Source organism: Lasiosphaeria miniovina (assembly GCF_030549165.1).
Source record: "Lasiosphaeria miniovina strain SMH2392-1A chromosome Unknown B0T26scaffold_2, whole genome shotgun sequence".
Classification (NCBI taxonomy): Eukaryota; Fungi; Ascomycota; class Sordariomycetes; order Sordariales; family Lasiosphaeriaceae; genus Lasiosphaeria; species Lasiosphaeria miniovina.
The window spans coordinates 601,304-625,875 of NW_026848221.1; the positions used below are offsets into that span (position 1 = coordinate 601,304).

The following is a 24,572-nucleotide window of genomic DNA, read 5'->3' on the forward strand; positions in this document are numbered from 1 at the left end:
TCGGGTATTCGCTAAAGATGCAGGTAAGCTCACCCGCGAGCACTCCTCGGGTCCTTCCCGCCGAGCCCACTGCCTTGTAAGGATACTAAGGCGTGGGGGGAGGCGAAGGAACGTTTGGTCGCGGTGCGAGCGGTGGCGGCCGCGGGTTCGGGCCTGGGGTAGGCGGACGGGGAGGTTGAGGACATGCGTATGGTTTCCCTGGGAACGGACTAGGAAGCTCTAGGTTTGGGCTAGGCGGTGATCTTGCCGGGGGAAGGAGCCCCGAGACTTCGGTGCCAAGGCTGAAGGGGAGGTAGCCGTCGTACGGACTGAATCCGCCATGACCGCCCTCGTCCTCATGGTCATGATGTTGACGACGGAGACGAAGATGCAGAGGGGATTGCAGAGTAACGCTGTGGGGAATCATGATCACCGGTTTTGAAGAAGAGCCTCCTTGATCGAGGCTGGAGAATGCCGAGTTGAACGGATGTCCTCAGACCAGAGATGCCAGCGGAACAAGGCAATGGGCTGGCTAGATGTGTGATGGTGAAGAAGATGGGATCTCTGACGATAGTCGAGATGATACAGCCGAAGGCCATGGCTACTAATATAGAAATGAGAGCTTCACTTGAAGGAGAGGCAGAAAGGAGAGGCAGAAAGGAGAGTGCAAGTCCCAACAACCTATCAAGACGTCGGGTCGGTGTAAGTCTACGAGGTTTGTCATGGCCCGTGTAACATCACTCAGGCAGAGTGCTAAGTTGTGCGCCCGCTCTCCGCCAGACGGAGAGCATGAGGTTGAAACGAAGGATCTGTCTTGGGTAAGAGCCGGCTTGGGTACGGGCTCCATCCAGCAAGTGGCGGTGTCGACTCACCTGGCGACGAAGCCAAAGAATTAACGTCATAGGACGACGAGTGCACAGAGTCAGTCCCGGGTGCAGCTAAGAAACGCGTGCAGCAGGGGTGTGTTGGTTGTTCGGTTGGAAAGAGACAGAAAGAGAGATGGCAGCAGCCAAGTGCCGTCTGGTGGTCGGAGTTTGGGTGCGCCGCAGCGGTGCGAGGGAAGAGAAGGCAAGAAAAGACCACTTGGAGGCTGACATGACGACTCAACGCCCAGCCTAGCCGTATGAGTGCGGTGGAATAGATTGGATTGCTTGCTTGCTTGCGGCGCAACGCAACGCAACGAGGCTATGGCGTACGTGCATGTCTAGGCTGATGTGTGCAAAGCCGTCGTCCCCGTCCCCGTCCCCGTCCGAGTCCCAGTCCCAGTCCCAGTCGTGTGGGAGACGGACACGGTCTTGGAATAAAACTGAACAAGGCCGAGGATAAGCAGCAGGAGAGAGAGAGAGAGACAGAGCTACCAGAGGTGTGGATAGGCCGCTTCAGGATTAGTCCAGTGAGGTGACAAGAAGAGAGGGTGAGACGGGCGATGCAGGGGCCTTTAGCGCGCATGGGTGGCTTGAATTGACAGCGAGGCCGTTTTGGTGTAACAAGAGCTGAGCGGACTCGGCGGGGTTGATTGACCAACCTGAGCCTGTAGGCCCAACAGCTTAATACCTAAGGTGTCCAAAGACGCACGACGCTCGATCAATCCATCCGCAGACTCGCAACCCGTATTCATCAACGGATTCCTGGGCAGGAAGGATTAGCCAGGACCCATGCATACCCCGGAAAACTAGATACAGACCGTCTCGGCCTCCAAAGGTCGCGAACCAGAGCCAAAAAAAAAACTGCATGCTTCTGATCACGTCTCGAAAGCCAGCCAGGCTTCTGCGTCGGTCTCAACGGATCGAGGCAGAGAAGGGAGAACGTTAGGCTGACCACATGTCAGCAAGAGCACTTCTAGAAGACCGGTACCTCCTGTCCCTTGGACTTGGAAGAGCGGTTTGCACGGGATATTGCAGCCACAGATGACAATGGAAGGCAGTTGGAGATGTGCACATGCCTGTCGTCCCGAGTCCAAGGCTCACGAGAGCCGCATAGCCGCGAAGCCACTCTAGGTCGACGACTAGTACACAGTAGATCCGGCGACGGGCCCTAGCCGCGACGGAGCCGCTGCCTCCGCCAAGATGGTGCGGGGCGGGCCTGCATGGTCTAACAGGTTATTTGGCTTCTAAATCTGCACGGGAATCCCGGCAACCTCGGGCGTGAGAATCAGAAGATACCGGTCCAACGACGGATTAAACCAACACCCGCGTCGACTGCGGCCTGACCGCACCTTTCTTGTAGTAAGATGTCGTTCTCCGCGGTGTTTTTTGACCAGTCGGTGGAAAAAAATAATGGAATCCGATGCCGAGATAGAGGCACGTGTAAGCGACCTCTGCAAGGTCACCACCACATGGCTCATCCACACCGGGAAATGCTTTTCCACGTCTCCGAGCCCGTATGAGACAGCAGTTGCGGTAAGGCTTTTTCGCCATTGCCTCTACATGGCGTGATACTTGGTGTTAATAGGAAGGCCGATACGTGTTTGGGCGAAACGATGCCAGCCTCGGGCACAGGGCCAACTTCAAGTTCAGTATAGTGCAGCTAGTGTCACAAGCAAGGCTGTTACGCAAAGCTATGCCGACCTAAGAGGTCTTGGGTATAGAAGTGGGTAGCAGAAGTGGATAGCAGAAGTAGTCGACGCCCAATTGAGCAGTTACACTCGTCTTGACGCTGTGGTGGCAAGGTGCCGAAGTGGACCCCATTTTGACCCACCGACTGGAATCTATGGGCCGAGTATGTGGTGGTCTACATGCAGGTTAAGAAGACATCGACAACTTGTGGGGGGCAAAGAAGAGGAAGCTGGAAAGGGGGGGTGGGTTCTAGGACGCACCGGTCCCGCGTGGACAGCATAGCCACGGGTCCAGATTGCAAGGCTCTTGACCCGGGATGCCGGTTGGTAGGGCTGGTGGTGGTGTGGAGGTGAGACAGAAGAGCACCGCTGTACGCCCCGTCCCATGGACCTGGAACATGCGCGATGCTGGACAGAGGACAGGCGACACGTGATAAGAATGAGGCGCTTGCCATCGTCATATGCAAGGGCGTAAGTGCAGGTGTGTGTGTGCGGGTGTGCGAAGAAATGCAAATGAATCACGTCCTGGCCAAGAAATTGTGGGGGCCAGAAGGATTACGGCGCTAACAAAAAGCTGCAAACGGCAGCAAACGGCGAGGCTTGATATTCTGGCCATTCGAGGTGATTGGTCCCCGAGTCAATAGGAATCGCCGCCAAACCCACACAACCGGGCAAGAGGCGGCATTGCAGCACGCTGTCAGGTAAACCAACCCTAAAACTCGCATCCACGCCCAGCACTTTAAAGTCGGTACCGAGAAATGACGATACCGAGAAATGATTCATTATGGTGTTGTCTGTTCATCGACGCAACCTGTTGGGCAGTGTAAGCAACAGAAGCAGGGCGGGCTCGATGACAGTTAATTCACCCAAACCTATGTATACATCTAAAACCACAAGAGCCACACGGTAGGCGAGGGCCCAGGCCAGGCCTAGGTGTGGCATGCAGTCGGAATGCTGCAGCGGGATGATCCGTCATCTCGAGGCCATGAGCCCGGGCCTGGCGCATTGTAGGCGGCCAGGTACCACGTGGTTGGGGAAAGGGGGTAAAGTCGGTTCCGTCCGTTAGATGTTTTCCGACCCTATCCCGCCCCTAAAAAAACGCCTTAACTCCGAAAATCCCCGTGTCGTCCGTTTTCCGACGCCACAGATTTGTCCATTTCTCCCATTCATCTCCGGTCCCAGTCCCGGCTTCGGCTACGACTACGCTTGTCGTAGCTGTCGTAGCTACCACGGCTAAAACTTCTGCGGCGCTCTCTGTCATGCTGTCTGCCGCCGCCTCTGTTTCGGCCGCCTCGGCCGGCAGGGGTTCTAGAGCGAGATCTGGGTGAGTAAGACCTAGACCTGGAACGATATCTGCGGTTAGCGGTGGCGGGTGCCGGAGGTGGGGACCTTGATCTTGACCTAGACATAGACCGTGGCCTATAAGTGTCGGAACGAGGCCCGAACCGTGCCGATCCACCTGCAGGGGGGGAGAAACGTCGACCACGACCACCGGAACCGGCAGGATTGCCAAAGGGAGCACCACCGGCAGGCCCAGATCTCGAGTTAGGCGGAGGGTTACGAGGGTCAAAGTTGGCACCCCGACGGGCAGTAGGAGGATGCGGCGACAGCTTTCGGCGAGGCAGCACGATGGAAACGTTGATTGCGGCGCCGTCGAGTTGAGCTTCGTGCATACTGGCAATGGCAGCCTCGGCACCGGCCTCGTGGACAAAGAGGATGTAGGCGGTGCCACGGTTGGTTCCAACTGCATATCGGAGAGAGTATTAGCAAGGAATGTGGCCGCATGACCAGGTCGCGTCGGGGCGCGCCTCGCATCAAGCAGGCGGGAGATACTTGCATCGACTCATGGGCAGGTCCAAATCCTCAATTTCGCCGTACTGGCCGAAAATCTCGCGCAGATGGTCTTCCTTGACATTCTTGGTGAGGCGCTCAACCACGACCTAGGACTAGTTAGACAATGCCTGCCGGTCGGTGTTGGGGGCCAGGGTACGGGGGACCAGGTTATGGGACCTTGAGGGGGTCGGGCTTAGAGGACTTGGAGGGGTGAAATGAGAGATAGGATGCCTTGCCTTGGTGCTCTTCCGGGCAGGGACGGAAGGAGTATTGCTCCGAGATCTACTGCGGGTACGACTATCGCGGCCACGGCTTCTGTTCTTGCTGGGCGAAAAGCTACGTCCACGGCTGGGGCTGCGAGAAAGAGAGCGGCTACGGCTGGGACTGCGACTAGTGCTTCGATACTGGCCATTCCTTCGAGGCGAGCGTGCGCGGGGGCCACGGTCGTTGGCGATCCGGCCACCATCTGAGGAAGGGGAGCGGGAATAGTTCGAGTGAGGGGTTGGCGAGCGAGAAGTGCGAGAGCGCAAGCGGTCGGCGGCATGTGGCAGGGCCTCGCGCGACCTCGATCGGGAGGGGGGCATCGTGGACGGTGCAGTGACTACGCAGGCCACGCAAGCCAAGAGGAGCGAAGATAATTCGCCAACATCAACAGCGAGCGACAGCCAACACCGAACCGAGAATGACCTGAGTGCGATAGCCAAGGTGAAGTTGAAGGTTAGAAGGTAGTGTGTGCTGTGCAAAAGCAGAACCTGGCGTTGCGTTTGGTGCAGGAAAGTGGAAGGATTGGCGCGTGTATGCACAGTTGCATGTAAATTTGAGTGGCAGAAAGAAGCTTGACGCGCAAAGTGGGTGGGTCTTGGCAGTCACAGTGGGGTCTAGACGCTACCGTTGACAAGTGACGCTAGGCCAAGAATGCACGTGATTCGTATTTTAGACATGAAGGTGGGGTCCTCGGGGTACGGACACCGAGTCGAGACTGACCGAGAATCCTAGGCCGTCAGGTTCTGTTGGGATGGCTGCGCGTCTGCAAGCGGATCTTGGGCAAGCGCCAACGGGCAAGTTGGTCATCGAGTCCCCAACGGCATTTGAAGGTGGACAGGGTTCCCATTGCGGGCAGCGCAGGAGTTCCGCCAACGGACTGTCCAAGTCTTTCCATTATTGCTTTCCATTCTTCGGTCCTTCGATGTGTGTCTTCGAGTTGGTTACTCGGCTGGAGTCTGCACAACCGCGCACGCGCACGCGCACAACACGAACAGTCCGCAATGTAACCAGTTCACGGCATTACTGCTCGAGGCATCGCGTGGCTGCATATCTACCCTACATCTACACCTACGCCTGCGTGAGGTATGAGTTATTTAATAAATTACACTGCTGAGTAGCTATCCGTATACAGATACGTATGGAGTCCAGTGGGCTGCTCCCGCTGCTTCTGTGCTGTTCCAACACAGACGCGATGGCATCACCGCAATACTGGCATGCACTGGCAGAAATTGCCGGAATGCCCTCCAGCCGCAAATGCAATTAAAAGTAAGTTGTTTAGAGGCAGGAGATGGAAGACCCTCCACGCATCATCATATTGGCTCGACCTGAGCGCCCCCTCCGTCATAGCTGCCTGTCATTGGCCCGGCCAACTGCATCCAGGGTCCAATGCCATGCCCTGACGTCATGCCTGCGGCAATCATCGAGGGGAACATCATCGTCGCCAAAATCCGGTTTGCAAGAGGGTGTCGACGCGATGACAGATGAGGGCAAGATGGTCTTCAAATAGGGCGCTATCCTCTCTTTGCTTGGGTGTCATTTTCCTCCTCATCGAAAAACCTCTTTGACGTCCTACAAAGACACCAAGTTCTCCTGAGAACAAGCACCAATCACAACCGTCCAAGACCCAAGCCCGTTTTATTTTACCAAAACAACAACAACAGCTACTCTACTTCAACATGCCTCTCTTCTCCCGCCACCCAGATGAGCCCGTCCAGGAGCCGGTTCCCGAGCCGGTTCCCGTCGAGGAGCGCCCCAAGCGCCACCACGGCCTGTTCGGCAGCCGGCGCTCCCCCTCCCCGACTCCCACCCATACCACCACGGGCTCGCACGAGAGCGGCCTCAACCGCCATTCCACTGATGCCAGCCACACCAGCAGCGGCCACCGCAGCCTGCTGCAGCGCACCTTTGGCAACGGCTCCATGGGCGAGATGGACCCCAGCATCGTGCAGGCTCGCGAGCGCGTCATGAGCGCCGAGACTGCCGAGAGAGACGCCGACCGCGCCCTGCTGGCCGCTCGCGAGAGCGTCCGCCAAGCCCGCGAGCACGTGCGCAGGCTCGAGCTCGAGGCCGAGGAAGAGGCCCGCCTGGCCAAGATCAAGCAGTACCACGCCCGCGAGGTCTCCAAGCGCGGCAAGCAGCTCGGCCGTAAGCAAACCCCCCTATATGTTCTCACTTCACATGCAAACATAGAGCTAACCTTACTTTGACTACAGGCCACGATGTCTAAGCGGACATGCCCCTTGTGTGTTTGCTCTCGTCTCCTGATACCCGCCAATTGGGGAGGGGAACTTATTTATACCTCGTATATACAAGCTTGGAGTTTCAGAAGGATTATCTACTTGCATGTAAACAAGATGCATTCCAGGTCTGCTTTGTCTTTGTCGTCATTAGCGTATTGCAGCCTTATTTCTATACAATTGATCTGATTCCGGTCATATTTTTGGTCCACGACAATTGACCATGTGATGCTATTTCAGCTGAGCTATTTACTTCAGCTGCCCGATATGCACCCGAGACGCCTAACACTGCTGCCCTTCTCTCGGACGTTATCAAAGCGATACACAGTCTCCCAGCTAGTGCCCCATATCCAGTCCTTCGACAAAAGTCTATTGGTCGTCTACTTTAGTCACCGAGCACGGGAACATGCAGTGGTACAGCGCTACCCGTTCTGCGCCACATCACGTCACGTATACCAGCAAGTTTGCTATCCAAAGGATCTGAGGGATCAAAAGGACACTTTGGCATTGACCGAACCATTTACATTGCACAACTAAACACAACTCACCAACTAACTAGCTTGGGAAGCCTTGCCGATTGTGTCAAGTTTATTAACGAGCCCCGTCAAAATTTGGGGGCCGCTTCTTCTATCAATTTCCCTTTTCAGTAGAGTTCGCGTGGCCCGCTGCGGTTGACGCATGTATTGTACGTCCCGTCCCGCCGCGTGAAACCCAAGCCTCCCCCTTGTTCCTTTTCGGCCCCCATCCGCGGTTAAGACCCGTGCAGGGGCGGGGCGAGAAAACAGTGCCGGATCTCGACCAAAGACATAAATTTCCGGCATCTCAAAAAAAAAATTGTAATAAACAAACTCATCCCCTTTATGTGAATCTCGGGTAACACTGCCGCCGCCGCCGCCGCCGCCGCCGCCCCGTTTTCCTTCCATCCAACCCTGGCGGCATGTCCGGTTGCGGCTCATGGTTGCAGTAGGGCTTTTTTCTTTTTCTTTTCTTGTGGCTCTAAATAACGCCGTAACATAGAGAGGTGGCTGCAAATCCCCGCCTTTCTGCACGGCGGCGGCAGAGTAGAAGGACATGGGGTGGTTTCTTGATAGCTGAAATTAAGCAACTGCAAACATCGAAAATAGAAGATGAAAAGGGGGAGAACATGTTGCAGATAGAGAAAAAGATCCGTTTTCACCATCCGCACAGACTCACAGGAGCGGAAACGGAGGGATAATAATACACAAGAGAAATATCGAAGCACCGCCGCCAGTAGCCCCAACAGTAAAACGGTAAAACGGCGTTTCCCAAGCTTAACAAGGCCTCTGGAAGACGGAGAGGAGAATTATGAAGAGAAAGAGAAACAAAAAGACACAAACCCCTTCACACCGCCGGCGCCCCCGGCAGCAACGCCACGGCCGCGCCAATAGCCACCACGGCGGCCCCCAACGCAGACCATCTCATTTTATTCTTCCTACCACCGCCGCCGCCGCTCGCCTGCCAGTCCGAATCCTCAGAGTCAGAGTCCGGATCCGGCGTGGCAAACCCATAGACGGCCGCAGTGCCGCACGGCGGGCAGGCGGTGACCGGCACGTCGCCGGGCGGCGGGTCTGCGACGGGGATCACGGTCAGGACCGTTGCTGGGGACTTCTCAGCCTTGGGCGTCTGGTAGCTGCTGGACGGCACGGGGATCAGTGTCGTGTCGCTGCTGCTCTTGCTGCTGGCGTGGTGGGGGAGCGCGGAGGTGAGGTCTTTTGTGGAGGAGGATTGGTCCGGGCCTGGGAGGGAGGGGAAGTAGGTGAGTGCTGTTGTCGGGTCTGGGGTGGAAATCGGGATCGGCATGTTCCACGTCGTGGGGTGGCTGAAATCGTCTGCGGAGGATGATTGGTCCGGGCCTGAGAGGGGCGAGAAGAAGGTGAGTGTTGTGGTGGGTTCGAAGTAGGTGAGTGTTGTGGTGGTTCCGGCTGAGCTCGAGGGGTGGTCGGGGGCTGGAGTGAGACTGGTAGCTTGGTCTGAGGGCTGCTCTGGAGTGAGGTGCACCCTATCCCACATGGCGGAAACCGGGATTAGCATGTGTGCGGGGGGACCCCTGATAGTCTTTGTTGAAGTGTGTTTTGGGACTGTGGTATGGTTGTTCGGCGGATGCGTAGAATGATGGGCGGTGACACAGGTGTCCTCCTGCTTGTTGCAGCGCTGCGGTGGCGGGGACTGGTGCCCAGGCAGCCGTTCATCAGTAATCTCGAAGGCCGTCTCGGTGATGGGCAGAGCCCGCATGGCATTCGCTTTCGTGACGGTAGTGGTGATTTCTGTGACTATAATGGTGTAGCCGCCCGGGGGAAAGTGGTCTCGGAGACCCACGGCTGACGGTTGTTTAACGGCCAGGACGGTTATGATGGTAATCATGGCGACAGATAGAAGGATTCCGAGTATAATGAACTGGGGAGCTGGAGTTTGGAGCTGCCCCCGGAAACGAGAGCAAGCCATCGTGAAGTCGGTAAGGGCCGAGGCCGAGATAAAGACGGATATCAAATACTTTGAGCAAGTCCTGTAAGTCATGGTGAGCAGGTACTCTCTCGAGGCTGGTATGCATGATCCAAAACAGCAACAGTGTGTTAGAGTTTGTTGGCAGAGTAAGTAGCGAGTGGTCTCTCCCTAGCTCTAGCGAGGATAGTGGAGACAGACAGATTAGGGTGGTTCCGCATCGATGATCAGGGCCTCCTGGCTGCCGTTTTGGCGGATGAAGGCCCTGGGTGGACGTGTAGGGGCTCTCCCTGCCCCCTCAAACAGAATGAATGTGGTCCCGTCGCGTTCAAATCTGCCAAGAACCCTCCCTCGCCCATACCTCCGAGTCCGTTGTCCGGCGTAGTGTCGACCCCCCGTGTACCGATGACCACGGCTCTGCCTTTGGTCTCGTCTGGGCTCCCACCACAAGCGGAGTATCCACCCCAAACTCACAATGACTGCAAGAACCAAGATAACGACGGAGAAAATCTCAGCCGGTCCCATGACGTACGCTGTGTTTTACAGTAATATATTCAGATGCCTTGTGTTAGCGGCGGAGTTAGGCAAAGCATGTTTAGGCACGAGATGGGGGAATGAGTGTCATAGAAGGGAAAATTTTTTTGCAACAGCATCAGAAGACGAGTGAAGCTGCCAGAATTGCGCCCAAAACAAGGAATAGTCCACTACTGGGTTGGTGGTGTCCATGCCGATGTTCAGTAAAAGGGCGTCTTGGGAAGTCTTACCTGTCTCTATTTGCGGTCCGGGAGGCGGATGGGAAAATGTAGAGAAATATCAAGCAAATTCAAGAAACTCGACGCGACTAACCTTTTTGTAGAATTGCTGAGATGCCGGGGTATCGAGCGTAAGGTTTAGATAAGTTCGAGTGTTGTGGTTTTTGATGCCGTGATAAAGAAGAAGAGAAATCGTGATCATCGCCATTTTTATGCTGGCCAAGAAGGCTACACGAATTCGAGGAGGCAAAAGGGGCGAAGACAGGCCAGTCAAGCCCAGTGACTCATTGAGTATTTATGAGGCTATAGTCATTGCTCTGCCAGCTATCAAGCGTGTCTGTGACGGAACTTGAGATGAGATGCGGCGCGCAGCGTTTCGGTGGAGGTTTCCGTCATGTTTATGGGCCGAGTTTAGCTACACACACTCGCATACGGTACAAAAGGCTAGGCCTGGTAGCTGAGTTCGCTGAACTCCGGGTTCTTGTATCTATCTGTGTGAGGGCAACAACTAAAATGACCATTATATTACGACTCATACCTTACCGAAAGGGCATTTATGAGTGTTGGAATAACATACTGGAATGACGCGCTGATCCAAGGAATGCGGCTCCGCATTCCTGGCCACAGCAACGTCTGTGGAGGAGCGGGCCTGACAGATGCATATATATTGGCCTACGCCCACCTGTTCAGATAGATAAAAAGAGAGAAAGACAAAAACCGAATCCATCACTTGAACCACCACCTTACGGCGCGCAGCGCGCCATGCTGTTTCCAGTACCGGTACCCTGGTGATTCCTACAATGAGGTACAGAGCCCATAATACCATAGGGGCGACACGAATTTCCTTTCCGAAATCAACCAATGTTAGACTAGTCATTCCAATTTTTTACATGACATGTTGGCTCTCAATCAAGGCATTAGTATGAGCAAGGGTTGGAGAGAAGCGGACTTCAGTTCCTGCATCCGATGTTTAAATTGTAACCAAGACTTGACTCGTACCGTAATCCTTAGTCCTTGTTCCTTAGTCTTGAGTCCTAGCCCCAGGTCCTACCCAGGACATATTGCTATAATACACCGCGTCAGTGGCCAGGTTGGTTCCAATTTCCCCAAAAACAACCGATCTCGCCAAAACTGTTAGTTTATCATAGAACTGGCTTACCCACGTGCGCTTTCTTCACTTCCTGCCATACATAGCCATCTCCACGAGAGCCAAGAAGATCCCGCTCAGTAGTACCACAAAAAAGCGGCCAGAAGAGAAGTGCTGATAAACAGAGGTATGGAAGGCCGACCGGTGCCAGCTGCCGAGGTCGGTGTTGCCGTAGCAGAAGCCGAAGTCGAAGCCGAAGTCGAAGCCAAAGTCGAAGCCAAAGTTAAAATCGGAGTCGAAGTCGAATGTGACGTCGAACAAGAAGCCGAATGCGAAGTCGCATGCGTGGCTGAATGCGAAGTCGAGTGGGACGCCGAATGCGAAGCCGTGTACGGGGCCGAGGTCGAAACCGGGCCCGAAGCCGGTTCAACAAGAGCAATGCCGGGAAAAGAACCGGCCGCGACGGGGATCAGGTTGTGGGGAAGCTGGAATGGTACTTTGTGTGGTGAGGCAGGTGGGCTAGCACCAGAGTCCGAGGGAGCCAGGGAGACAACCGAGCCTAGGAGTAACGCCAAGACCACGAAGAGCGACTCGATTGTTCTATGCATCGTGCCGGGAGCAGAAAATATATGTGATATATGACGAGCTGTGGCCGGCCTTGGCTTGTGTCAGCAATCCTGTACTGCGGGCGGCGTTGGTAGAGGGCCAGAAGCAAGTGGTAAGACCCGAGAGCTAGGACGAAGCGTATATTCTGAACATACAATAATAAAATAGCTAGCTTTGGGCTCCGTAGAGGCGAGTTTTATCACCGGAACGAGGCCTGCCTCAGTGAAATGTGCGTTTAGAATGACGTCGAAACAATGGCTGGGAGATTGTGTCGGACCCCCAGTATTAGAAGCAAGGAGCATCAAGCAGAGGAGTTGGAGGCCGGCAGCGCTGGGCTCTATACTGCGGGTGTCAGTTATAGGAAGGCGACGGCTAGTGAATGCTATTGTGATGAAATGACACGAAGGTAGAGTTGGGACCGGCCATCACAGGGCCAGAGACCACTGACAGTGACATGAAACACGGCGAGAAGTATAACGTAACCTAAGACTGTCTGGGAGGTAGGACTAATCTGTGAAGACCACAATTTCGTGCCGTTCGGGAGTAGGGAGAATGAGCGCCGCGATGGGCGACATGTCGTGGACGAGTTGGATCTGTCTGCCTAGACAACAATGCAGCCACCAGACAAATAATCGTCGCCATCATCGCTGTCGCCAGCGAGCCAGTCTAGAAATGACAGCGACCCCTGTTTCACTGCACCACCACGGCGCTGCTGCGTCTGACGAGAAGCGCATTTTCCCGGATCCCCACTTGACTGGGGGAGGGCTCACGATCTTGTGCCATGCTGAGAAGTTTTGGCCTAATTCATTTTCCGTAGGCTTGGATGGGCTGCTTCTATCCATTGTGGCAGTGGTGTTTGGTGTCCCATAGACAGATACATGAAGACACATGAGCAGGGTTGGGAGGCGGACCACGAGATATTTGCTAGTATTATAGTACCTGATCGCCTTCTTTGTTCTTGGAGCTTATCTAGAAGCCTACACAGGAAACGGGAGAACGAGAAAGAAATAGAGACGGGAATCCATGCGGGTTGCGGGACATGGATTGGAGGGCACGGCTCGCGACAAAGACCCCGTCGGTGACTTTGCACCCAATTGGCGAATATGCGTACAGTACACCTGCAGAGGCGAGGCCCTCGAACCACTTGATGCCGGCGAGATCTCCCGAGCAAGCGAAGAGGAAGCTAGACGTTCAGTGACATCTACGGAGTACTTTGGCGCTTGACACTGGCGGGAGTGGTATGGAACTTGAGCGTTTGTCGAGATTAGGAACGTGGAAGTTGCAAATGGAGTGGACGTTGTGGTGGGCAGGGAGTGAATACACTGCCTAAACAGACACTAACAGAATTATACAAATTTAAGTGCTAGATCTGCTAAATCTTGATGGGTTCACATCCAGGTCCGTGCCCCGCAGTGCAACGGCCATGGCCCGCTGCCCGACTTACATAAGTCGGCCGCGTCCCCACGACGTCAAGCCATCATATCCCATCGTGACAAAAACCAGTCTCGAGACGGCTGCGCACACACAGAGAGCCTGCATGTCCCACGATACCCCAAAAGGTGCCTCGGCTTCGGTGGCCGCTCGTCTCAGGTGTTTCCCGCAATCTCCTATCTGCTGACTGACATTGCTCGCGGCATCTTTGTGTCGGCCACAATCTCGCATCAATCGATATTCGATGGACCTTGTGCCTACCAGAGATACTCGACCAGAAGTACTGCACTAAGTATCTACGCGAGACGCCCAGGGCAGCAGACCATCAAGTCCACAACCCAGCGGGTACCAGACCAAACAAGTGTTGCCTCATGGCCTAGGTACCTGCAGAACTCGGAAAGCCGTGCGTATGCAAGTGCACCGCGTTTCCAACGTGACTTCGCCATGTCTAGTGCCCGATCGTCCAACGGCTAGAGGAAGCAAGCCTTGTGGTGGGGGACGGAAATATACTGAGCATGACGACGACGGTGAGAGGGGATTGAGTATTGGGATATTTGGGTCGTCTCGTTTGTCAGTCTATAAGCCAGCCCGTATCACTCTGCAAAATTGCTTAATACGCACCTGCATCCTTTGCCAACTATCCGGCCCCAAATCCATGGCTTCGTCCTTGCGCCTTGCCAACGGGAGGGGACGGCCGGGCATGGTTGCTGTCCTGGAGGCGGCAGGTGGAGGGATGGGACGGAAGGCGATACTGTACTCGGTACAGTAAGGTACTCGTGCTTACGGTAACACCCCTATTGCCCCGCGTCTTTCCTGCGGTTTGTTAACACACCCCTCTCGCCTCGCACAGGTACCTTCCCAGGCTATACACATGCGCGCACACACATTGTCGGACTGTCCTCTATCGTTTTGCGCAAAACTCCTTACCATTTCGTCTTACGGGACTACCAATCTCATTCTCTCCCTTTTTATTAACGTGACCCTCGGCCTCTTTAGGATTCTATACATATTTGGTTTGTCGTGCGACGCCCCTTGGACACCTTCCCTGACAATGGGCTTCTTGGTCGCCTTTGTTCTTGCCGTGGCCTCGGTCGCCCAGGCGACCTTTTGGATGGCCGACATCCAGCACCGCGGCCGCGCCTCGTTCAACCCAGACAAGAGCTACGCCGTCTTTAGGAACGTCCAGGACTTTGGCGCCAGAGGTGATGGAGGTAAGAATCGTCACTACGAAACTTTCCTGGGACAGGACAAAACGTGATATGATAATGGAACTCTAACTCTGGCCAGTCGCCGACGACACCGCGGCCGTCAACGCAGCCATCAGCTCAGGCAGTCGCTGCGGTGGCGGCTATTCGTGCGTCGGATCTACCTTGACGCCTGCCGTTGTTTACTTCCCGCCCGGCACGTATCTCATCAGCAACCCCATAGTCGACTATTATTACACCCAGATCATCGGCGACCCTAACGACATGCCCGTCCTCAAAGGAACCTCGAGCTTTCCGTCTACTGCAAATGGGCTCCTGGATGCCGACCCCTATCTGGACAACGGCTGTATGTAGCTTGTTGCCACCTCGTGATCCCCCGTCGGGCCCTTTTAGCTGACTAGAACCCGACTAGTCCTCAACTTCAAGAGCACAGATGTCTTCTTCAGGCAAGTCCGCAATCTGGTCTTTGACACGACCGACATCCCCGGCACGGTAAATGCTATCCACTGGCCGTCGGCCCAGGCAACATCGATCCAGAACTGCGTGTTCAGGCTCTCGACCCGGCCGGGGAACAACCACACGGGCATATTCATGGAAGAGGGCAGCGGCGGGCTGATGAACGATCTCGTCTTCTACGGCGGCGAGTACGGCGCCCGCTTCGGCAACCAGCAGTACACGATGCGGAACCTGACCTTTTACGGGTCGAGGACGGCAATCCTGCAGATCTGGAACTGGGGCTGGACCTACAAATCGCTCAACTTCATCAACTGCGACGTCGGCATCAACATGTCGACCACCGATGTCGGGTCTATTACCCTGCTCGACAGCAAGTTCATCAACGTCTCAAAGGCGCTGGTCACTGGACGCAACCCCGGCAACACCACCGGCAGGGGCTCGCTGATGGTCGAAAATGTGGAATACACATTTGTTCCCACCGTCCTTGAAGGGCCGGGCGAGCAGGTCCTCCTTCTTGGAGATCCATCCGGCACCGTCTACGACTTGGGCTATGCTAGGGTGAGTTTGACTTTTGCGGCCCGGTCTTGCTTTTGCTGACTTTTTTTTTCTGCAGGGCAATCTTTACGCACCGCAAGGTCCGGAACTCTTCGAGGGCCGCAACCCCAGCTACTTCTACCAGCCGCCATCCCTCAAGGTCGGAAACAAGTATTATGAAAGGTCCAAGCCCCAGTACGAATCGCACCCGGCGTCAGCTTTTCTGTCGGCACGGGGCTTCGGTGCGGCTGGAGACGGGGTGACGGACGATACTGCGGCCCTAAACAGCCTCTTCCTGGCCGTGTCAACTAACAACTCAGCCATTGCGTTTCTTGATGCCGGATTCTACAAAGTGAGCGACACTGTCTACGTACCCGCAAACACCCGCATCGTCGGCGAGGCTCTAGCGGCCGTGATAATGGGAACTGGGGCGAAGTACTCGGACTCGAACAGCCCATACCCTGTGGTGAAGATCGGCATGCCCGGCGAGATAGGATGGGTGGAAATGAGCGACATCATCGTGTCGACGCAGGGAGCAGCCGCAGGGGCCGTGTTGGTCGAATATAACCTCAACACGCCAGCTGCAGGAGCGAATGAATGCAGCGCCGGCGGCCGGCCCTCGGGTCTCTGGGACGTGCACGTCCGCGTCGGAGGCTTCGCGGGCTCGGGGCTGCAGCTGGCCGACTGTCCTACGACGCCCGAAAAGACCAACTTTGTCGACCTCGACTGCGTCGCCGCGTACATGAGCGTCCACATCACCAAGACGGCGGCGAATCTCTACGTCGAGAACAGCTGGCTGTGGGTGGCCGACCACGACCTCGAGGATTATAATAGCACACAGATTAGCGTGTTTGCCGGTCGCGGCCTGCTGGTCGAGGGCAGCCGCGTCTGGCTGGTCGCCACCGCCGTCGAGCACCACGCCCTTTATCAGTACCAACTGGTCAACGCGTCCGACGTCTGGATGGGCCAGATCCAGACCGAGACCCCCTACTACCAGCCCAACCCCCCCGCGCCCAACCCCTTCTACCAGCGCAACACGGACCTCTGGGACCCCGACTTTGACGTCGACTGCCGCGGGTACACGGAGTACGACGGCTCTGACATTGCGGCCGCCGCAGCCGCCGCCGCACCCACTGGCCCGCCGCCGCCGTGCGCCATGGCCTGGGGCCTGCGCGTGCTGGGGTCGCGCAACGTGGTCGTGTTCGGCGCCGGCCTGTACAGCTTCTTCCACAACTACAACACGACGTGCAGCACCACCGCCTCGGGCGAGAGCTGCCAGGCGCGCATTTTTTCTGTGGGCCCGTTCCCCGTCGAGGTCACCGTGTCCGAGACGGGGTCTGAGAGTGGCGACAATGCGACGGCCACGGCGGTCGTCGTCGAGCGCGACTCGGCCGCCGTCGGCGTCTACAACCTCAACACGGTCGGCAGCGTCAGCATGGTCACGCGCGAGGGCGCCGACTTGGCGTTTTGGCACGAGAACTTTGCCACGTTTGCGAGCACTCTGGCTGTGTTTCGGTTTTGATTCGTAGGGGGTAGCTTTTTATACGTGTGTTGCTCGCCCGGACGCTCGGTATCTGCAATCCTTCCATACCCAGACCCCACTGGGCGGCTGCGTGTCTGTCAGTCTGGGGTACAGGTCCATGATGGGCGAGGGATGTTTGCAGAGAAACAAGGTGATAACAAATAAAGAAAAAAGAAGGAACGGGAAGGGATGAGGTTATGGCGATTTTGGGCAGATTGTGATAAGATGAAGAGATACCATGGCCGGGAGCAAGAGGTCCGATCTGATGAGTTTGCGAGTTTTTCTTTCCACCGTCGTCGTTATACGATGAACTGACCGACTACTGGTGGTTGTGTCTTTGGGAGACGTCGGAGAAAAACAAAATGGCACATTTGTATCGTATTTGTTGGGTGGTTTTCTTTTGCTGTTCTTACCTTCTTTCTCCGCCGTGGTTTTGGCGGATATCTTTCTCACGGGTTGTTTGTGGTACTGGGCTATCGTAGTTACCTGCCTTACTTTCTAGGTAGACGGTATCGATCGATTTGTTCAGGACAAACTACGTCGTCGTGGCGGCAACCTCGAGGTTGTAGTGTGCGCTGCTTTATCTGACTATGTGCCTTCTGGGAGTTGCATGTTCTAGAAGGTGCAGTTCAAGTGCGATATTGCTTTAGAAAGTCCAATCTGGCGTTGTGGCGCGTGTGTGGATGCTTGTGATAGTCGCATGTCTGAGGCGGGTGCCTTTTAGGTAGGGTTTGATGCGCAACATGGTAGGATATCGAGCGAGGATTGGATCACGCAGGCATTCACTTCCGCATGGATGGCTTGGATAAAAGAACATTGGCATTTTCTAGGTCAAGACAAATATCTGTATCTTGTTGTGATGGCTTGGTCGTGATGCTTTGGTCACTTCCGAGGCCGTCTTACACATCAGAACCTGAGCTTTGCCACGCTCTGTCAGGCTGTCTCTGGACTCTGCACCAAGGGTGACAGAGAAGAAAGGAGGAAAACTGAAGTCCTCGCCCCTCTCCATCTCGGCCGTAAAATTGCTCTCTATCGTCCCTTCCTCCTTTGCTCAGCAGTGTGTTTGCTTGACATCATCATCGCGGTGGATCCGCTTTGCAGTCAGGCGGTTTGGCATCAGGCGGGCAGCGGGCGGTGGACCCACTGGTGGAGTGGGCCATAGTGGATTCACCAATTTTTGTAGTCGTGCACGTACCAACCATACCTTCTATTTAAGCGCGTCGCTCCCCTCCCTCTTCCTCGTCGTCTTCTTTTCTTCTTCGTACTTACCTGGGTTCGGGGCAGGGAGCTCAAGATTCCCCTGCTCCATTGTTGGGAGCCTGCATTGCACACCGCGGCGCAACCGACTATCGATTGTCCTTCGGATCCATTGAGACCAGAATTTTTGATAACCCCACTCTACTCTTTTTTTTTTTCTCTCGCTGTGATTGCCGCTTGCGAGTGGTGCCACGGAGAAGAAATGATTGTGCGAAATATCAATTGAGGAGGATGTTCGTAGCAATCGATTTTTGGATTATCGTGTCCATCTGCCTCTGTCAAGCAGAGCCTCTATTGTGTGCGTTCTTTTCAGCAACGAAGATCAATATTGTTCGAAGAGAGCCGACCTTGATTTCCGGGACGGTTTTCCGACTTGAAAGATCGCCTACAGGGAATGCGCAATTTCCCCGCCTGCTGACCGCAGCGGCGAGCTGCCCTGTAAATTGAGCCTCAACTCGCCCTGCCGTCCAGGGCGCCTGTGCCGTTGAAGTTGGACCTCCCGCTGCTGCTCTTCCCAGCTCCCGTTTCGGCAGCGCAGCGCTCGGATATCTCGATCTAGATTGGCGGGCATTCATTCCCTCGCGAAGGAGCAACAGCAGGGCAGACTGTTTGGGTTTCCGGGCGCGGATACGATGTACAGCCAACAAGAACGTCAGGTGCAGTGTACAGTGCCATTCCATGCTGATAAAGACCTCTCTGGAATGCAGTTTAATTTGGTAAAGAAAACTGACATTCATCAAATCTGTACTTGCTTGTAGTACCTACTGCAAATGCAATGCACGTGGGCGCAAGGGCCGAGCGGTGTTGTGGATCCTGTCAATGGGCCCAAAAAGTGTGTGTGGTTGGTGACGTGCCATCGCATTCGCAGCGCATCCGCGCCGCATGGGCAGCCGGACCTCGGCTTGCCACCCTCGAAAGCGAAAAGCAAGTACCAGTTATGGAAGTTTAATGTGCAACATAACACCGTCTAGCGAACCGGTGGCGTCGTTCTTGGCCCACATCGAGAAGAATTTCGAATCCATTAAGTAAATTACTAGGGCGAGATAGATACTGCGACATCATGCTAACGAAGATAAACAGGAAAATGCTAGAGTCTCGACGCACCGGAGGAAGAAAAGTGAAAAGTACAAAGACGGAAAACAGGGCACGAAAATATAGGTGACGGCCATCACGCCAGTCAATTCTCACACGCTCGCTCCCTTCAACTTCATCGATCATCACCGTCCTCCTGTCTCCGCGTCCCCTTCATCCCCATCGTCACCCCCTCCCCGTTGTACATCCAGACCCCTTTTAAACATCCCAGAAAGGCGGCAGGATATCGACGTCGGTTTTGGAAGTTGGGGCCAAAAATAAAGCCAAAGGTTATGTTAGGTACGCTGCGGTCCGTCGCGTCACATTGCATCTCGTTTCGTCATCAGGCACAGAAACGTGAAGAAAACAAGAAAAGGCGAAAAGGAGAAGAAAAAAAAGGTAAAATGTGTAAATGTCCTTTTGCCACAACCAACCAAACACACCCCCCCTCATAAAATGGTAAACGCTCCTGAATCAGAAGAGAAGAATAAAAAGGTCAAAAGTAGAGATCCATTGAGATCCGTCCTTCCAAGTCCAGCCAGCGAAGCCACCAGCCACGCTTTCGCCCGAGATTCCCTTGCGTTTGTTATAAACAAGACGAAAAGAAGGCCGCGCGCGCAAGAGAGTTGGCGTGAACCGTTCCCTCCCCTGTGCGCGGAAAGAAGAAGAAAATGAAGATGGGTATCAAGGGTTGCGCGTGAAGCCGCAAGCGGCGAAAATAATAATGATGATGACGGGCAAGCGGGAAAAAATCGGGCGCTTCCTGGCTTGCGCGTGGCCGTGGAGCTGGTAGAACGAAGCGAAATTATCAAAGTGGCGGGGGTCGAGACTGAGTGAGACAGCCCGGAGGTTTTTTTGAGGCATTCCCGAAGATTACTCAAACAATTTGAGCCGCCTCCTGCACCTGTCTGCGCGCGCGCCTCAACCCCGAGAACGAGAGGATTAAAGGTCGTTACAGCGGGGGCGAATCGAATAACTTTTGTTACTTGTCGGGTCTGGCAAGACACGGTGGCCGTTGGCAAGTATTCATGGGCAACCGAAACGTGTTCTGGTTGCCGAAAGGGGTGGCCGACTTGGAATTGATGTTCACGTCGTCAAGCGAACACTGTCGAGGCGAACAAACACCCCATTCGGCTTGACCACCCGAAAAGCATCCTGGGCTGACAAAGGAAAAGGCTGAAATGATGTGCGCATCGAAGTGTTCGTGGTTGCAGTTGGCTGAGGACCACCTCGGTTCTCAGCCGGTCTCGTAGGCGAGTTGTCGGCCCATGAGTTCGTCCCCGGCACGCGATTAGTGGCGTTTAGAGGAACACAGCAACAACCACACCGGCAGCAGCCACGACCACGGCGTGGGCGGCGTTAAAGCTCGACGCACCCGACTTGGTCGAGGTGGTTGCCGCTACGAGAGAGGTCGACTGCGTTGCCGAAGGGCCCGAGGAAGTGAACGAGGTGATAGTGCTGTTACTGTAGGGTACGGAGGACGTCGCAACCGCAGCTCGCTGCAGGGTGAGCGTCTTAGTGAGGGTCGTGTAGCTGGTGCTGGTAACGGTGCTGGCCGGGTCGGCGGCAAGTGCCAGAAGCGGTAGCAGCGCCGCCGTGATGATGGCTGAGAGATGCATTGTTGGAGATGTTTATGACAAGATGCTGTAACAGAGACCAGGTTTGATGATAGACGGATGGATACCGGCGACCCAAGTCGCAATCCTATTTCCCCTCTCGCTGATGATTGTCCGGATGAATGGATGATACTGAGCCCTGGAAGCGCGAGCCAAAAGAGTCTTTTGAGCAGGATCCTGGGTTTAGGAGAGATGGTGTTTCGTTCTTAACCCCAATGACACTGGAAAGCATCCCCTGTCACTATTCAACAAGATAAAGAGAGTCAACGTCTAGGTCGATATCCTAACATGCAAGGGTTGGATGCTCTCTCGCAGTCGTTCCTTCGCGGGCTAAGTTGGCTTGGTGTTGTGCGACTGGAAGCGGGTGTTTAACGTTGCTCGTGTATACCACGCGGCCTTGGCGCTGGTTAATGTGGTCTGTGGTGAGTATGTGGTGAGAATTGGGGATGCGCAGGTAGCGAGTATCGGAAAGAATGACGGACTGAATACTTCGAGTACTCAAGGTCGGAATTGGACGTGCAGAGTAGAGCCCAGAAGTGAACTTTGCCAACGAAGTCCGAAGTAGGGTCTGGTGTGTGAGGTGAAGGAGGAGAGGGAGGGAGAACAAGGGAAGCAAGCCACGATATCTGGGGGAGAGGCGCAGATTGCGTTCTGATCTGCCAAGCGCAAATGAGCCGGCACCGGATTGGCTCGTCTGGGCGTCTTTCGCAATACAAGGTACGTACCGCACGCCTTCCCTCATCTTCACCCAATTGGCGCTTTGATTTGTGGGTGGTACCTGCATCGTCTGGTTGACAGGGGCCCAAGCTCCATCTCCATCACAAGTCCCCCGACTTTCACGGCTGGCGCCCAGCACTCCTGCTACGTTGGTCACTAATCTGGTCGCAGATCACTAACAATGCTGATGGACAACTTTGGGGGAAGGAGCAAGCGAACGGACGAACGGGCGGGCGAGGTAGAGAGTACGGCTCCCCGGAACAGATCGCCAGCCAACCAGTCGCCCCCGCAGGTACCAGTTACCTCGATGTGGGAAATTACAGGCCCCCATTCAGGCATTTTGCACATTGACTTCCCCAGGAACACCTTTCCAGCGGTCTTGGACAATGGACAGAAGTTTCTCGCCCACCCCTCCGTCCTGAGCCGACTTACTGACTCAGGTGACCGGGTTCGAATTCATCCAAAACACACCCCAGTTGGCCGTGCCTCAGATGTCGGGTCTGTGATCATTATCCTCGAGGCACATAATGGGGATTCCGATTCTGCGTGAGTGGTTAATTGTCTACCTTGGTAGTACAAGGCGTCTGCTAGTTAAATATCGCCGCGCAGCGCAGCACTGCAAATTGATCGATAGTTCGCGGCGCTCCCCAGTTCCAACCGTGGCGACAGACGTCTCTCTGCACTGCACGCATAGTGAAATTTGTGCAATTTGCTTTCGTGACTAGGGTGCCCAACGCGCTGCGCTAGTGATTGGCTGCTGTCTGAGACGGGGGAACCCGTGCGGCGCCATTCCAACGCTGGGTACCTGCGTCGGGAGGAGGTGGACCTTGCAAAGGGGGGGAGCTAAACTGCGAATGGGAGGAGATCTAAGCGAGGAGAGACACTGCGACGATGGGCACCCCAGTCCTGGTGTTACATTCCGGAATCTCGAATCTCGAATCTCAAACTTAGGACCAACAAGAGCTTTCAGGTTTGACTTCTGTGTGAAGGGTTGGAATCTTAAATATCGAGACGGCTTGCAAACCTGACGACTTGAATCGGCCAGCGGCACCGTTGTTTGACAAACTCCCAACGGCAAAAGAGATGAAGCCACGACTCTCGCGTGTTCACGCCAGACCGGCGGCGGTTCAACGGGTGGCTCTGCCACTTGCGCAATGGCATGCAGGAATTGAAACACCTGACAGCCACAGCGCACGGCAAACTGCTGCGGCGGTGACGCCATCAAGCCATCAGTCTGCCATCCGACCAACAACTGGGGCCGCAATCAAGCCATCGTGCTCGTGAAGAAACCCTCCCGCCCTTGTGTTCACCAAGTTCCATATCCCTCGGTAGCTGCCTCCGCCAACAACGGGTAGTTGGGGCGTGCAAACCAGAATGCCTGTGCGACTATAGATGGGGCCGTGGCGGCCCCCCAGGACCCTTTCTTCGTTGGGACCATGCACCTCCTCCCCGCGATCAAAAGGGTCTGGCCAGTATGTGGGACTCTTCTCTGTGGGGCTCCAAATCGTGAATCGTGATACACCAATCATACAATGGACGTCTTCTCATAAGTCGAAATACGCCAACTCGCGCAAAATACATGTCCAGCCGAGAGTCATTTTTTCTCTCGTTATTTATACGGGCTATATTGAACCTCCTAGTACCCGAAGCACAACCGTATTTCCGATCTATAGATTGCTCTACCGTAATAAATGATGACGTGGGATTGACCCGAAATTATTCCGCGAGCCCGATCTCTCATCTCTCTTGGAATTCCTGCGTCGCTATCGGGGCTGCCGTTTTTGACTGGTTGGCTATGCCGAATTTAATTGGCTACTAATCTACACTTCTGCTAATTTACACTTGAAGCCAGATATTTTCCGCGTACCGCTCCAGTTCTTGAACGCTGAAAATGAAGTCTTCCTCCCCAGGGCCCGGATCTCTAAGGAAGAGAAGCCGGAACGACAGTACTAATGCGCCGTTAGTGACATTATACGATGTCGGGTTGGTCGTAGTGTTTCGGGTAATGGTGATGCTTTGTCGGAGTATAGGTACTGGGTATTGAAGAGACTATTATATTGTGATAGCTCCAGGGCGAACCTACACCTCTTCTTCCTACCTCTCTAAAGGATTGTGGTACCGTTGAACTTAGTAAGAAGAACAATCTTAACCTCGTGGTTCGATATAGAAAACCACCGCCGTATAGCTATATGCAATTCCCCCAAAGACTGAGAGAATCCTGCCTCGATATGAGTATTAGCCAGGCTAATTTAGCGGCTCGTTGAGGCCTTGGGCCACCAGCCGAATCACCCTCTTTACAGTCTTGTCCAGAATAGCCTGGGAGTGTAACGGCGTCGATATTTTTCCAACTCCACTTCAAACCCATATTTTATATCTACGCGGAAAACTCGTCATATAGCGGGTTATGGAGTTGCTCATGAAGGTACAGTTGTGATTGTGATAATAAAGATCCGAGAATTGCTATCGTAATCGCGAAAGCGGAACTTGCGGCCTTGCTTCTCTCGAGCACGATCGATTTTGGTGAAATGACTAGGAGAGATGTCTAAACAATTAGTATGCTATATAGAAACAAAAGGGCAATACTATACTTGTGACGGTGAGGGAATCCCTATTCGTGTGAGCAATTGCGTCGTTAATTGCGTCGAAGAGATCTTACGTCTTGGTGAATCGCACAGCCGGGGGATCGCTATCTTTCGTCGGCCTTACCGAAGTAGGCACGGTAGACACCGACGGAATTGCCGATGAAGCCGACACCGACGGAGATGTCGTCGACCTCGATGTGATTGACGCCATGGTGAAGCGTGGGGCTGGGACTACGTGAAGCCGGGCCTGTTGGAGGAACCGGTCTGCTGAAAATGGTGGGGTTTGTACTAGCCAGTAGCCTGAGCTCTGCGTACTTGTGGGGGTGCCGAGATTAGCGGGTTCAACCTGCCAAAAACGGCTTCCCAAACAGCGACACAGGCACTCCGGTGGAATTCTTCCACAAAGTCA

General features: G+C 54.7%; 7 protein-coding genes across 7 annotated transcripts; 2 read left to right on the top strand and 5 right to left on the bottom strand.

Annotated features, from left to right (window-relative positions):
• Window positions 1-4,161: 4,161 nt before the first annotated feature.
• B0T26DRAFT_610552 (uncharacterized protein) lies at window positions 4,162-4,473 on the bottom strand (the record flags this gene model as incomplete). The annotated part of the gene is made up of 2 exons (XM_060435892.1): window positions 4,162-4,277; window positions 4,377-4,473. Coding segments are annotated over 2 exons (213 nt in total), but the record flags the coding sequence as incomplete, so codon positions are not given.
• Window positions 4,474-6,141: 1,668 nt separating this feature from the next.
• On the top strand, window positions 6,142-6,911 carry B0T26DRAFT_106636 (uncharacterized protein). Its single transcript, XM_060433254.1, has 2 exons — window positions 6,142-6,775; window positions 6,844-6,911. Exons 1-2 carry the CDS (start codon window positions 6,307-6,309, stop codon window positions 6,855-6,857), a joined length of 483 nt encoding a protein of 160 aa, XP_060299731.1. The 5' UTR covers window positions 6,142-6,306; the 3' UTR covers window positions 6,858-6,911.
• Window positions 6,912-8,229: 1,318 nt separating this feature from the next.
• B0T26DRAFT_747266 (uncharacterized protein) lies at window positions 8,230-9,249 on the bottom strand (the record flags this gene model as incomplete). The annotated part of the gene is made up of 1 exon (XM_060444827.1): window positions 8,230-9,249. One exon carries the CDS (start codon window positions 9,247-9,249, stop codon window positions 8,230-8,232), a length of 1,020 nt encoding a protein of 339 aa, XP_060299732.1.
• A 1,554-nt stretch (window positions 9,250-10,803) lies between these two features.
• On the bottom strand, window positions 10,804-12,156 carry B0T26DRAFT_692134 (uncharacterized protein). Its single transcript, XM_060441154.1, has 2 exons — window positions 11,928-12,156; window positions 10,804-11,823 (listed from the first exon to the last, which is right to left on the bottom strand). Exon 2 carries the CDS (start codon window positions 11,772-11,774, stop codon window positions 11,304-11,306), a length of 471 nt encoding a protein of 156 aa, XP_060299733.1. The 5' UTR covers window positions 11,775-11,823; window positions 11,928-12,156; the 3' UTR covers window positions 10,804-11,303.
• A 2,098-nt stretch (window positions 12,157-14,254) lies between these two features.
• B0T26DRAFT_635924 (pectate lyase superfamily protein-domain-containing protein) lies at window positions 14,255-16,920 on the top strand (the record flags this gene model as incomplete). Its single annotated transcript, XM_060436776.1, has 4 exons — window positions 14,255-14,414; window positions 14,491-14,754; window positions 14,821-15,422; window positions 15,478-16,920. The coding sequence occupies 4 exons, from the start codon at window positions 14,255-14,257 to the stop codon at window positions 16,918-16,920; spliced, it is 2,469 nt and encodes an 822-aa protein (XP_060299734.1).
• A 3,629-nt stretch (window positions 16,921-20,549) lies between these two features.
• On the bottom strand, window positions 20,550-20,867 carry B0T26DRAFT_747269 (uncharacterized protein; the record flags this gene model as incomplete). Its single annotated transcript, XM_060444828.1, has 1 exon — window positions 20,550-20,867. The coding sequence occupies one exon, from the start codon at window positions 20,865-20,867 to the stop codon at window positions 20,550-20,552; it is 318 nt and encodes a 105-aa protein (XP_060299735.1).
• A 2,550-nt stretch (window positions 20,868-23,417) lies between these two features.
• B0T26DRAFT_671621 (uncharacterized protein) lies at window positions 23,418-24,374 on the bottom strand (the record flags this gene model as incomplete). Its single annotated transcript, XM_060439356.1, has 4 exons — window positions 23,418-23,530; window positions 23,665-23,683; window positions 24,008-24,110; window positions 24,238-24,374. The coding sequence occupies 4 exons, from the start codon at window positions 24,372-24,374 to the stop codon at window positions 23,418-23,420; spliced, it is 372 nt and encodes a 123-aa protein (XP_060299736.1).
• Between the last annotated feature and the right edge of the window lie 198 nt (window positions 24,375-24,572).

What these genes read in the sequence shown, in the direction of transcription:
- B0T26DRAFT_106636 (XM_060433254.1), top strand. Translation starts at nt 6,307, where the DNA reads ATGCCTCTCTTCTCCCGCCACCCAGATGAGCCCGTCCAGGAGCCGGTT.
- B0T26DRAFT_692134 (XM_060441154.1), bottom strand. Translation starts at nt 11,774, where the DNA reads ATGCATAGAACAATCGAGTCGCTCTTCGTGGTCTTGGCGTTACTCCTA.